General features: G+C 35.8%; 1 protein-coding gene across 5 annotated transcripts in view; it reads right to left on the minus strand.

Moving 5' to 3' along the window:
* LOC125660875 (protein virilizer homolog) overlaps positions 1-13613 on the minus strand; it is a 44252-nt gene extending 30639 nt beyond the window's left edge. For 3 of the 5 annotated variants that reach the window (XM_056152761.1, XM_056152764.1, XM_056152763.1), the window contains exons 1-12: positions 13528-13607; positions 10633-10745; positions 10391-10477; positions 10100-10148; positions 9476-9611; positions 7611-8621; positions 7262-7350; positions 7087-7164; positions 6617-6694; positions 4003-4148; positions 2898-2977; positions 2005-2165 (exon numbers count right to left, since the gene is read on the minus strand). In XM_056152761.1, the coding sequence (XP_056008736.1) occupies positions 2005-2165; positions 2898-2977; positions 4003-4148; positions 6617-6694; positions 7087-7164; positions 7262-7350; positions 7611-8621; positions 9476-9611; positions 10100-10148; positions 10391-10477; positions 10633-10745; positions 13528-13599 (2100 nt within the window). In that variant the 5' untranslated portion in view covers positions 13600-13607. Of the gene's footprint in view, positions 1-2004; positions 2166-2897; positions 2978-4002; positions 4149-6616; positions 6695-7086; positions 7165-7261; positions 7351-7610; positions 8622-9475; positions 9612-10099; positions 10149-10390; positions 10478-10632; positions 10746-13527 lie in introns of all 5 variants that reach the window. The other 2 variants (XM_056152760.1, XM_056152765.1) reach the window with 2 other exon arrangements.
* Positions 13614-14931: the final 1318 nt, after the last annotated feature.

Genomic DNA, 14931 nt, shown 5'->3' on the forward strand with positions numbered 1-14931 from the left:
ATAACAACAATGACCTCGTCTGTAAACCTCGCACCTTAAAAATCTAACCACACAAATAACAACAATGACCTCATCCGTACACCTCGCACCTTAAAAATAACAAGAACTTCGTCTGTACACTTTGCACCTTAAAAATAACAACAGTGACTTCATCTATACACCTCGCACCTTAACAACGTAACTCATACAAATAACAACGATCTCGTCTGTACACCTCACACCTTAAAAATGTAACCACACAAATAACAACAACCTCGTCTGTACACCTTGCACCTTAAAAATGCAATCACACAAATAACAACAATGACCTCATCCGTACACCTCGCACCTTAAAAATAACAACAAGGACTTCGTCTGTACACCTCGCACCTTAAAAATAACAACAATTACTGCATCTGTACACCTCACACCTTAAAAACGTAACTCACACAAATAACAACTATGACCTCATCTGTAAACCTCGCACCTTAAGAACGTAATCACACAAATAACAATGACCTCATCTGTACACCTCGCACCTTAAAAATAACAACAATAACCTTGTCTGTACACCTCGCACCTTAAAAACGTAATCACACAAATAACAACAATGACCTCGTCTGTACACCTCGCACCTTAAAAACGTAATCACACAAATAACAACAATGACCTCGTCTGTACACCTCGCACCTTAAAAATAACAACAATAACCTCGTCTGTACACCTCGCACCTTAAAAACGTAATCACACAAATAACAACAATAACCTCGTCTGTACACCTCACACCTTAAAAACGTAACTCACACAAATAACAACAATGACCTTGTCTGTAAACCTCGCACCTTAAAAATCTAACCACACAAATAACAACAATAACCTCGTCTGTACACCTTGCACCTTAAAAACGTAACTCACACAAATAACAATGATTTCTTTTGAAATGAAAAATTTGTAAACACGTTTTGTACAGTTTTTCATCTGTAAGAATTAACCATAAATGCTATATACTAATACAAACAAGGGTGTTCCAAGGAACATGCGTCATATGCAGGTGGACTGACAAACAGATTGAAAGAACCAAGATACAAATGATTTTTCCACAAGGAATAAACATAGTAAATACTAAAGCCCTATCCTTTTCCATTACATAGACATTCTATTTTTAAAACAATGTTTGTCAGAGTTCAAAGAAAGATGACATAATACCTGTTTACTTGCACAGTACACTTTCTGGAAATAGATTTCTCTAGAAGTATGTTTTAGCATAAAGAGATGGTAAATTTTGTGGTAATAAGCACTCTAAAGAATTACATTGGATTTTATGTTACTGGGGACGAGACTGGACTGAATTTTGACAGTGCTGTACTCAGCCTTATTTTCATGTGTGAATTCAGCTCAGCAGTGAACAAAAAATGACCACTGTCTTTGTGAACTTAGATTACTGCAGTGTTTGAAACTCACTGTAAAATTAGCTAGACATGCAGGGCTGACTGCTTGTAAACATTGTAAGCCCTGCCAAAGACCTACTAGTCCTGAAAAAAATAACCGCCATTTTTGAAATTACTTTAATACTATCTATCTTCTAATAAAAGCGATTACGTGACTATAAGACTTTATCCCATAACTTCCATTCCAATGACATAGAACTTTATAAAGCCACTTGGCTTGTTACAACTTTGCTTACGGTATGGTAAGTAGATCTGATTCATCTTAAATCTTATTCAGCAGAAATTTTAACATGTCCGGTCAAGCGTCTATACAGAGAAATGTGTTCACCCACTGCAAAATTCATGCCTCTCGGGCGGTCAGGCGCATGGTTATTTCAAACACTGATCACTAAGTTCGTATTTTTTCATTGATGTATTTTTCTGTAAATAAACTGTTAAATCTTTGAATTGTTCGGGATTGATTTCTGCTGGTCTTGGGGTTTATTCTGACCCATAACAGTGACAGAAAGATGGACAGATGACAAAGTAATCCCTACATGTCACTATGCTTCACGAAATAAAAATCCCAGAAACTGACCAGAGCCTGGACACAAACATCTGCATCACAAGTACACAAAGCCCCTGCTAGGGTGATGCCCATTTTAAGATGCCGGATCTTAAATGCACTCTCTGGTTGATTCATGGCTTTTTCTTCATCCAGCCCCTCTAACGTCCACTCAATCAGCGTCTCCAGGACATCTGCAGAGGGAAATAATGTCAATTGTAATGTGATTTCTAAATTTACATACATGTATGAGAGAATGTAAACTTCATGTATCTATTTCTAACAAGTTGATGCTTTTAGAATATCTCTGTATGTTTCTAACAAGGTGAAGCTTAAATAGCTCTGTACATTTCTAACAAGGTCAAGCTTTAATATCTCTGTACGTTTTTAACAAGGTCAAGCTTTAATATCTCTGTACATTTCTAACCAGGTGAAGCTTAAATATCTCTGTACATTTCTAACAAGGTGAAGCTTAAATAGCTCTGTACATTTCTATCAAGGTCAAGCTTTAATATCTCTGTATGTTTCTAACAAGGTAAAGCTTTAATATCTCTGTATGTTTCTAACAAGGTGAAGCTTAAATATCTCTGTACATTTCTAACAAGGTGAAGCTTAAATAGCTCTGTACATTTCTAACAAGGTCAAGCTTTAATATCTCTGTACGTTTTTAACAAGGTCAAGCTTTAATATCTCTGTACATTTCTAACAAGGTCAAGCTTTAATATCTCTGTACATTTCTAACAAGGTGAAGCTTTAATATCTCTGTATGTTTCTAACAAGGTGAAGCTTTAATATCTATGAGAAATTAAACTCTTGATAAAAAAGAGAAGAAATTCCAATGTAAAATTTACAGCTCTGTTATAATCTTGCTGGAATTTAAAACACCAAGAAAGCAAAATACACTATCTTTCAAAATAATGCATCACCTTTTCTTTTCTCCTTTACAAGCAGCCATGTTAAGCCCTGGGCAAAATGTGCTGGCAGATCTTCTAGGGCGGTCACCCATCTGCAATAACATAGATTACACAGACACTGAGAGAATGGTCATCTAATTTGCAGTAAAACAAATTTCCCCTTCCTAATAATCTCTTTCTTACACGTAACACAACCGTGAGGCCAATGGGCCACAATGCTCACCTTAGTCACTGCGTTCATCCACAAGTCTGGGACAATAAGTGTAAAATTTGAAACCCCTGTTGTGGTTCCACATTTTGAACGAATTGGAATTTTAATTACCATAAATAACATTTTAATCGTGAGAACATTATTTACTCGTAATCTTGCAAGACTGGCCATTCATGAAAATTGAGTTCCGGTGAGTAAACTCCTTCCATAGAAGACTTAAGCAATACATAATGATTCACGAAAGTAATGTCTCGAGAATATAAACACCAATGTATCCATGCAAAAATAATGTCTTGTGAAATAGGATGCTTACATATAGAACCTTTGTGGTTTTCAATCTGACAAATAGTACTGTTGTGGTTCTCAAGATTTTTTCTAAATATTTCCATGAAAAAACTTGAATTCCCTGTCCCTTTATTTCAAAGACTTGAATTCCCTAAACCTAAGAATACTTTGTGCCAAGTTTGGTTGCAATTCACTCTGTGAAAAATATGAAAAGTAGAGGAAGCCTGATACACACACATAAAAATGTTATTTTGGTAATAAATCAGGCCTCCTGTGTAATAACAAAATGATACAACCAAAATAAACTTAGGATTTCGAGATAAAAAAAACCCTTTGCAAAAGTATCAAAGATAAAAGAAGTGTAAAAGTCTTCAATAGGATTCAAGCTCGATGCAACAAGCTAAGATTCTAAATCTTTATTTGGTAAGACCTCTTTACTACCAAAGCATATGCTCACTAGGCAGTAAAAAATAAACACTATAAAAAACATGAATAAGGGGCAGATCACTCAAACTGCTAAACACTAGTTGTGCAAGGGGATAATAAGTAAAAACCTGCAGCCTATATCTTAAACACATTCTACGATATCATTGGATTCCGACTGAAAATAACTGGACATACTTCTCATCATGATCACTGTCCGAGTACTGGTCAATCAATGAGAGAATAGCCTTGGCCCCCGGGGGATTCTCCTCCTGACTGTTGGGAGCTTTCTCTAACGCCTGTTTCTCTTGTTCATACTCAGTCATGCACACGTCTGGGAAGGTCTGTAAATGTACAATGAGGTTACAGATTTCACATACTGTACACGATATTGAAAGAAATCGTCTCACATATTGTATGTGTTGTTGAAAGCAAGCGTCTCACATACAGTAGGTGTTGAAAACAAATGTCTTAACATTTTGTACACATTGTTGAAAACAAACATTAAAAAATTCTCATTATACTGCCACTTCAAAACCATGTCATTTCTGGCATATATTATTTCTAAAATAGCATCTAATTTACAGAGCTTTAATTAAATGAATGTGAATTATACAGAAATGGCTATATTTCTCAGAGTTAGGCTGATGTTATCAGGGGTCGAAATTAACTTTTTCTACCACAGGCTAATTTTAGCTTGTGGGTAAAAAATCCACAGGATAAAATGAAAACCTACAAGCTAAAATAAAAATAATGAAGCAGTGCTCTTTTTTCATTTGTTTTTTTAAATCGATTACATGTATTTTCCCCATCATTATTCATTACTGAGCCTTGTGGGTCAACAGGCATCGTTTGGACAAGACACTAAGTTATGTAAGTCATGTTTAGGTTTCTTGATTATCGCACCTCTAATCCACCTGTTTACCGCAGGTCCAATTTCATGCCACATCAGAGTTGTCACTAGTGATTTTTCAAAGCGCATCCGGGACTCATGGTTTTATAAGCAGCACGATTATGAGCCCCATGGACTTTTTTGATAATCGTCTACGCGGTGAGCAGTGCACTCGTGCCATCACTACAACCCGACCTCAATATGACAATAAATTAATTTAGACAGGACATTCTCATGATTCTGATAAAAATAACTACCGGAAGACTTGGTAAAACATAGACTCCGACTTTTTTTTTTCTTCTTAGATAAATGAATAACAAAATTCAATTTAATCACCCCTATAGGTGAACAGGACTCGTGGAACGTGCACATGTATTGTGATATCCGACCTCGAAAGCATTTGTTTGACTCCGAGTTTCTTAAAAATCGTAAAAGAAAATTCCGGATAGAAACGGTTGTTGAAATCGATTGTTCATTTAAGTGTTTGTATGATTCAGAGTACAAGTTTAAGGAAAGCGAATGGCGCATTGCCGTATAAAATGGATACGATACGATCATAGTTTATAAATCCCCACTCGCTAAAATTTTCGAGTGTCCACTATTTTTACTCGCTATTTTTCAAATGTACTCGCATTTTGCGAGTATTTCTCGCTAATTTCGAGCCCTGGTTATGTGTACTGTATATCATGTAATTTTGCTTCAGGAATATAGAATTTTTATCTTTTAATTTAAATGACTAATTTGAAATGGCACTTTAAATATTCGGTGGTTACATTTTACATAATCAAAATTGTTTACAATTTATATAAATAGAAATATTCATTTTTGGTGAATTTTATGCATCTGTGAAAAAAGACAGCACATTACAATTACCCACAAAACAGTAGTAAAGACAGCACATTAAAATTACCCACAATACAGTAGTAAAATTACCCACAATACAGTAGTAAAATTACCCACAATACAGTAGTTCTTTTAGTCTTTTTGATGTAATCTAATTTTAATATGCATGTATTTGAATTATACCACCTTCACACTCACAGATTTTTCTTACGAGTCCTTACGGATCTCCGACTTGTAGTCAATCGCAAGCCTTCGTAAATCACTCGTCGGTATCCGTTAATAACTCATCACAACTTGTACACACTTGTAAGGATCCGTGAAAGTAGGGTCAAATTTTTTGACATGTCAAAAAAAATTTCATGATTGTCCACAGATTTCATTTTCCGTAAATAACTTGTAACAATCCGTAAGTATCGTAAACTGATCGCAAGAATATGTAAACTGCTGGTTAAGAATCCGTAAAACACTCGTAAAAAGTTTTTTATACAAATCTTTGCGGTTAGTTTACGGTATGTTACGGATAGTTTACGAGTTGTTTACGGATTATTACCAATGCCTAAGTGATATTTACGATTTCATTCACGTCGGGTTACAATCGCTTTACGGATTGTTCAGAGTCATTACGGGCGCTTTACGTTTAGACACGATTACTTTACGAGTACATACTTAAACTTTGCGATTAATACCACCTTCACACTCACAGATTTTTCTTATGAGTCCTTACGGATCTCCGACTCATAGTCAATCGCAAGCATTCGTAAATCACTCGTCGGTATCCGTGTCTAAATTGTAACAATCCGTGTACCTTTACGGATTTGTAGAATACGTAAGGATCCGTAAGAAAAATCTGTGAATGTGAAGGTACCATTAACACCAAATTCTAAGACTTCCAGTACATTATTGCTACTTAAAATTGTAACAGATAATCTAAAGAAAACGAACCAGCAGCGATGTGAAACTGTAACAGATAATCTAACGAAAACGAACCAGCAGAGATGTGAAACTGTAACAGATAATCTAACGAAAACGAACCAGCAGAGATGTGAAACTGTAACAGATAATCTAAAGAAAACGAACCAGCAGAGATGTACATTCCTTGGTAAAAGGATTGAATACTGTGGGAAAAGTACAGGATTCGTCAATTTCCTCAAAGTCCTGAAATTACAAGACAAATTGTCTTACACATGAAAAGGAAAACCTTCCTCAAATAATCTTTATGATCTCTGTATTATGTAGTGAAATAATCAAAGGCCTGGTATTGCATTATAAATTTGTAGATCTGGTATTGTATTATATGCATGTATGTGTAGATCTGGTATTATATTGTATACCTATAGATCTGGTATTATATTGTATACCTATAGATCTGGTATTATATTGTATACCTATAGATCTGGTATTGTATTATATACCTGTAAATCTGGTATTGTATTAAATACCCGTAAATCTGGTATTATATTGTATACCCGTAAATCTGGTATTATATTGTATACCTATAGATCTGGTATTATATTGTATACCTATGAATTTGGTATTGTATTATATACCTGTAAATCTGGATCAATTTCATCCATATTGGGCAGCTCATCACCAGAAGATATGCTTTCATAGTCTCTGTCAACATCCTGACAAATCAGATCAGACATATCAAAATCTCTCTTAAAAATCAATTTCCCCCATTAAATTAAAAAGTTACAATGTGAGACATTCAATCTTGCGTACCTGGAGTTCATCCTGATCAGAATATCCTACAGCGTCTGGTGACAGGGGGTCAAACAGAGTGTCATCTCCAACTTCGTCAATGACCTCACCTGTGAGTAGACAAAAATGGATTACTGAAATACTAGTCATCCGAGAGATAAGTCATCGGATAGTTACAACTGAAGTGTCTTAATTCAAGAGTATAGAATTACCTTAACTGCATTTCTTGAAGATAAAATGGAAAGAAACCAATGAGGAAACTTCAGTGTTTAATTTAAGAATGAGTACTGTGGAATCAGTATATCCCAAATAATTCCACAGTACTTTGCAGTGTTTTCATGGTTATTCATATCATGTTTACAGTACTTGCCTCCCTCCATGATTTCCTCTTGTGTGGGGGACTGTTCCCTGAAGAACTGGGGTGAAGGGTCTCTTGGGTGTCGAGGGATAGGTCGTATTGGGGACTCATGTTCACGCGATTGTGATCCAGACCTGGGGGACAAAGGAGTTTGTACTGGTGATCTAGGTGTGGCCATGTTTTGTCTTTCTGGTGAATATGACCTTGACCTAGATCTAATAGGTGTTCTAGATCTAGATCTTATTGGTGACCTTGACCTTCTCTGAGGTGACCTGGAGTAAGCTCTTGGGGAGTGTGACACAGACCTCACTGATCTTCTTGGTGATCTTGATGCTGACCGTCGTGGAGATCTTGAAGGTGTTCTTCTTGGTGACCTTGAAAACGACCTTGATCTAGATCTGGACTGTGATCTTGACCATGACCTCCTTCTTGTGGGACTTCTGGGATAGTCCCTTGATTCAGACTCCGTGCGTTCCCTCTCCCTTTCTCTAAATCTCTCCCATTCCTTCTGCTTGTGTTCCCTGTCAGACTCTCGACCTCTCACATCTCTGTCTCTGGAGGTCTCCCTCTCTCGACTTCCTCCTCTGTAATCTCCTTCTTCGTAAGGTTTGCCTCCAAACTGCCCATCTTTCCCCGGTCTCAATTCTACCCTTGGGTCGTAATGAGCATCTCTGGGCTCCATGCCTACTTTTGGGCTGGCCATGAAATCCGGCCTATTGTGTGCCTGCTGGTGATACTGATCTGGGTAAAGGTCAGATTTTACTGGAGGTGGTACTCCTGGCTGCAGGATACTTGGTGGCATTAGACCCTGTGACGGAGGAATGCCCTGTGAGGGGGGTATGTGACCGTGGGCAGCCTGGGCTGCAGCCTGAGCTGCCTGCACTTGTTGGTTGATGTAGTCCAATGGGTGCTGCTGCTGGGGTTTGCTCCCTTGACGTGGTGGTTCCCAGTCTGGTCGACTTGGTGGTTCCCATTCTGGTCGACTTGGAGCTTCTGATGCCTGACTTGCTCTTACGTCAACAGCTATATGTAAAACACAATACACAGTAAATAGTTTATATCCTTTTGACGGCCGGAGATTTTGAAAAATGTTCCATTGAAGGGGGGAGGGGGTGTTTATTAAAAAAATTATGAACCACTATATCAAAACACACTCTGCATCAAGGAAAAGTATGTCTAATATCCCACAGAATGAGCATCGGGATTGATCCTCTAGTATCGAAAGGTCACGGTGCAGGGGTCACTCTGACAACAAGTATGTGCAAGAGACCTTCTCCCTTTTTTTTTTTTTTTTTTTGGGGTTTTGGTTTTTTTTGTGTTTTTTTTTTTGTTTTTTACATTGAGGATGTAATTTCTTTTCACCTTCTTCCTTCCCTTCCATTTGTCACCTATTATTCAGTTTTCTCTTTCTTTTGACATCTAAATTGTGTGTGTGCTTATAAAGTTGAACCAATACCTGTCCAATTTAGCAGGGCATGGAAATCCAGAAAAATGCTTTCATGAAACTCCTATGCTTGTCACATATTTAAGGATCTATAAAGTTATACAGAATAAAGGCAGACATTTGTAATTTTAACAACCAATAGGATGCAACTTCCCTTTCCAAACTATTCCAAATATGTCATGATATCCTCCCCTGAGGCCCAGCACAGGGGTCACAATCTCAGTTTTTTGGCCATTATGCATTTTACACTATGGCTGTGGAAAGGATATACACATATGTCTGTAAATCTGTCTTCAAACATAAAGTTACCACACAACTGTGAAGACAGGTAGCTTTACATACATTTTTCATAACATTTTTTTTAACAATATACACATGATCACCGTAAAGACCATGTTTTAGATACATGTATGAAGATTTTTAAGACACTTACGTTGTTTGGCTCTGGGCTGGGGTGGAGGAGGGGGTGGAGGAGAAGCAGTCTCTGGTTTGACCACAGTTAGTGACCCATAGATAGCCACAGTTAGGGTGTTGTACCATCCCTTTAAAATCAAGCCATCAGTGGGCACCTGTTGGAAAAAAAGTGTTTGTTTCAAAAGACTTATAAATAAATGTAAACAAAATGTATTATACACAGGTTATTAGAAAATGATGAATCATTAAATCTATAATATAGTATACTGATGTCATCAGACTTGTCTACCATTAACAAGTACACACATTCATTAAATCTATAATATAGTATACTGATGTCATCAGACTTGTCTACTATTAACAAGTACACACATTCATTAAATCTTTAATATAGTATACTGATGTCATCAGACTTGTCTACCATTAACAAGTACACACATTTATTAAATCTAAAATATAGTACACTGATGTCATCAGACTTGTCTACTATTAACAAGTACACACATTCATTAAATCTAAAATATAGTACACTGATGTCATCAGACTTGTCTACTATTAACAAGTACACACATATAGAATCCAAACCTAACAGAAAACCTGATGTATTAACATAATGGTAATTTTACACACTATATACACATACCTCTGCATCTGTTTTCATCTGAATGTCCACATTTTCTTTGTAACTTATTCTGTAAAAGTAATAAACTGAAAATTTCAAAACCCATCCACAAATTTTAATAAAAATATATGCATCATCTGCAGGTGCAAGAAAGTTCTGGTTTAGAAAAGTCATTCTAGATTTCATGATGACTCTTTCAAATGAAAACATTTCCAAACTGAAAAGCACCTTGTCATAATGACCATCAATAACAGTAAACTATCAAATCCTTATACCTGTAAATATTTTTTCAAAGGACAAAAGAAAACTCACACTCCCAGTTTCTCAAAAGTGGCTGCATTGGGTCTATTCAAGTTGTTCACATACAACTCCAGTGAAAAGGATGATGGGTTTGTTGCACTAAAACCAATGATGAGATAATATTTAGAAAATTATCCTCTTTTTCATAAAATTGGTGTTCCACTAATTTCCCCTCCCCCACTTCTTCAAACTGAAAATTAGCATGTGGAGCACTCTGAACTAAATACATGTAATTAACTCTCAATAATGCTTACCCTAATCTCACACCTCCTGGCACATCAGCCTGAACCCTGGTCTGAAGGGGAATAATTCTGACTTCTTGAATAAGAACTGGTCTTGGGAACTGGACAAGGTCCAAATTCAACTCCTGAAAATTTATCAATTTAAAAAGTGACTGACTTGTTTGGTTGTATTGACAGTTATTACCTATCTATACATAGAATATCATCAAGTGTCATATATCTGTGGAATACCTGATAACCTAAATCTGTAGAATGCCTAAATTGATATTTCCTTTCAAGCATGTGCAGTTTAGTACCACAGTTTTACTGGCATTGTATGTATGTGTACTATTGTAAGGAAGCATGTTCACAATGTTGATAATTGAAAAACAAGAGGCCCATGGGCCACATTGCCCACCTGGTAACCAAGAGGCATGGAGTGAACAAATTTGAATCTACTCTACATAAGGTTGTTGGTGTATCAGTTTAACAGTATGTATCCTTGTGGACCTTTATAAGAGTATTGTAATAGTTTTCCAATGCTCCGGTTCCATCTTGGCCATAGGTATTAATAAATACATGAGGAATTATCATTTCAATTTGAAAATCTGATTCTTAAAGGGAAAAGGGTTTTTCAAAACATTTTCCCTTGTTAAGCTTTGTATCCTTATTGAGACAACCTTTTGGGTCATGGTACATGTGTAAAACAAGCCTAAAGTTACACTATATGGATAGATGCATGCATATTAATTTGACAATTTGTATTCGTAAAGTTCTTGAGAAAAAGATTTTCAAAGAGTTTTCATACATATACTTTGAAATCATATTTTAACCCTGCCCTGGTTCCGAGTATTATGGTGTGCAGTTGTATCTTAAGCATATAAGCAATGTTATTTACAAGTTTCAGTTTTCCTATTTCTTAGTTTGACATTAATTTAAGAAGAGATTTTTAAACACACTACCCCATTTTTACCATTGATCATCTCCCCTTGGAAAGAGACATGGTTTCATTTGAATAAATTTAAATACCCAAGGATGAATTATGACAAATTTGGTTAAAATTGGCACATTGGTTCATAAGCAGTGGTTCTTAAGTTCTGAAGTAAAAAATGTAAAAAGTTTACAGATGGCATACAAATTTTGATCAGAGAAGCTCGTTTGAGCCACAATAAATTGAGAAGTTTCCATATTTGCCAACATAAAAAGATCTTGTTGAAAAATTTGAAATCTGTCATTATAAGTATAGAACTATGGGGGAGGGGGGGGGGGAGGGGGGGGGGGAGGGGGTCAAAAAGTTAATATCCCTTAAGACTTTGAAAAAAATGATTAAATTTTCAAAAAATGAATTACTTAATGTTAACAATACCAGAAAATATTTTTTTTATTTCAAGCTTTCAATAATTAAGAAATCTGTGATAAAGTGGTCATTCCCATACTCCATGACATATATGCAAAAAAAAAACTTAACATTCAGTAGCCTACATGTAATTCACCCATCTGACCCTGTAAAGAACTAGAGAGCAAAAAAAATCAACGTTCTGACAGGGGCTAGGATATACTACAATTATTTCACCCATCCCCATCAAGATTTTTACACAATAATGAGCATCCCACATCAATTTAAATTGTTTTTACAATCGGTTTCAGACTGTAAACATTTGTTAATAACATGTTCATCAGAGTTGCAGAGCTAAACAACCATGGATTGTACTACCTCGTGAGATTCTGCACATGTACATAACTATGGTGGTCAAGCTTAAAACACTTCCACGACAATATGTGTTTCAAGATAAGAGTCATTCTGAGTAGCAGATGTATTTATTGCTACTCTGAATGCCTAAGTGGAACAGAGCCTGAGTGCACCCACAGCCAGTGAGGAAGATGATAAAAAGTATGAAAAGGGGCTTCTGTAAAGATACAAATACACAAAATTTAAAATACTATTTTAAAAAAATAATAAACTGTTTTTGCTGAGTTTTATTGAAAACATAAAAAATCAATGTCATATTTACAAGTAATGTCCTAAATATTGAAAGGAAAAGCAACAAAATGAGAATTTCATGCGTTTCTCTACTCCCCCAAATAATACTTATTTATTTGGTTTGTATATCAATCAAATTCAGGTGATGAAACTGCGTATAAGAAACTTAATCAGTACATTCACTTATGAAGTAATGGGCGTCTCACACATGGAGTGCGTTCGAGGTCGCCGTTCCCATTGTTGTCATGCTCCATTCTTAGAGTCACGAACGGCGAGAACATGTGCACGAAAGTGTTCTTCGTTCTCCGACCACACTACCTACAGAGGTGGTGCGAGTTCTTGTACCTAAAACCCATTCTCAGGTACGTACTTGGCGTTCGGGATCGACAGGAATTTGTACTCATACGAAGAACGGCGATCTCGAACTCACTCATATTGTTTTGTACCTTTTAATGTATGCGAGTTCTCCAAAGGGAAATAACTCGAGACACATCTCAAAAAACTTGAGTTTTAGACAAATGAGCAGAATTTCTCTTAAGAGTTTTATGTAATTCGTTATCATTATCATTTCAAACAATATACATGTAGGAGTTTAGCACTTTATACATTTAAAACCACAGAATATTCTGTTTACAGCACTCAAATCACACGAAGCATTTTTGAAATAGGTTCCACGGGAATATACAATTTTGGCCCACGAACATATATAAACTCCAGAATATGTGGGTGTTTTGTTTTGTTTGTAATAAAAATAACCAATAAATTTCTGTAAAAAGTGTTAGTGGGTCGAAATTACGACACGCGCAGGTAAGTGGGGATCTAAGAAAGTGAAACTAGATTGTTGTTGTGCACTGCCATTGTAAGATGTGTTGTTCATCATGCAACCTCTAATTTTCGGGGGGGGGGGGGAACGCGACTATGAAATGAACCATACAAAAACCACAGACCTCAGCATTTTCATGTGAAAATGTATCAAAAAACAGTAACTCCAACTCGCATTTCTGCCCGGTGTCCGCCATTTTAGAAAGTAAATTTGAAACCAAATTGTTATTTGTGTGTACTATTTAGATCCGAAATAAGTTTGGTTGGCTTTCTGGCTGGGGTTATTCTGTCTTGGACTGCATAGAAGGAAATTTCATGAGATTAAATCAATGATATGCTGCAAATCAACAGCGTTCTGGGCAGCTTTTTCGGGAGGGACTCAAACATTTAACCTTAAAGACTTTTTTTTTTAATATTACGAACCTCTAATATTCAATATTGGTCTTTTGTTATAAATGCTAAATACATATTTCGATATGAATACACATGCTAGAGCCATGCTACCCCATCCCACCCTCTTTGCCTTTTTCGTTTCCACAAAAGTTGATATTCGACTATATATTACATAAATTATAATGCAATACCCAAGTTTTAAAATATATGATTTTACTCTGTTCCACAGTCTCAGTCTGTATTCATTTCATACTTTTGACATATATTTCAAAATCACGCTTCATGGTACGGTAGACATACTAAATAGGGGTGAAACACGACTTTAAATAGAGTAATCCTAACTTTAATTTTCGGGGGGGGGGGGGGGGGATGGAGTGTCTGTGTTCATTTTAACTGTCTGTGGTGTATGGCACACCAAATTCACAAAAATGAGCTAAACATAGTTTCACAGTTGATAAACTAAGTTTATCGACTGTAAACTATAGTTTACGGACCGTAAACTATAGTTAACGACGTTAATCTATATTTCACATCTGTAAACCATAGTAAACAGATAATCTATGTTTCATAAGCGTAAACTATAATTAACAATGAAAACAATCATTAGCGATTGCAAAACATAGTTTATCTGATAAATACGGTTTCACGATTGTAAACTACGGTTTACAAGTCTAAACTATTATTAACGAATGTAAATGATAGTTTACGGTTTGTAAGATATAGTTTATAGTCATTTAATCCGCCGAATTCACAAAAAAGTGATAAACACAGTTTTGTAAGATATAGTTTATAGTCATTTAATGCGCCGAATTCACAAAAAAGTGATAAACAGTTTTGTTTAATATAGTTTATAGTCATTTAATGCGCCGAATTCACAAAAAAGTGATAAACAGTTTTGTTTAATATAGTTTATGAGTAAAAATGGCAGTTAGCTATACATGTAGTTATAATGAACGAATTTAAACATAGTTTATCTGATAAATATAGTATCACAATTTGTGAAACTAGGATTAACAATTGTGAACTATAGTTAACGAATGTAAATTATAGTTTACAAATGTGAATCCGTATTTATTAGCAAAATCTATTGTTAACGTTTATTTAAAGACAGATAAACTTGGATTAGCATTTGTAAA

This window comes from Ostrea edulis, chromosome 1 (assembly GCF_947568905.1).
Source record: "Ostrea edulis chromosome 1, xbOstEdul1.1, whole genome shotgun sequence".
Classification (NCBI taxonomy): Eukaryota; Metazoa; Mollusca; class Bivalvia; order Ostreida; family Ostreidae; genus Ostrea; species Ostrea edulis.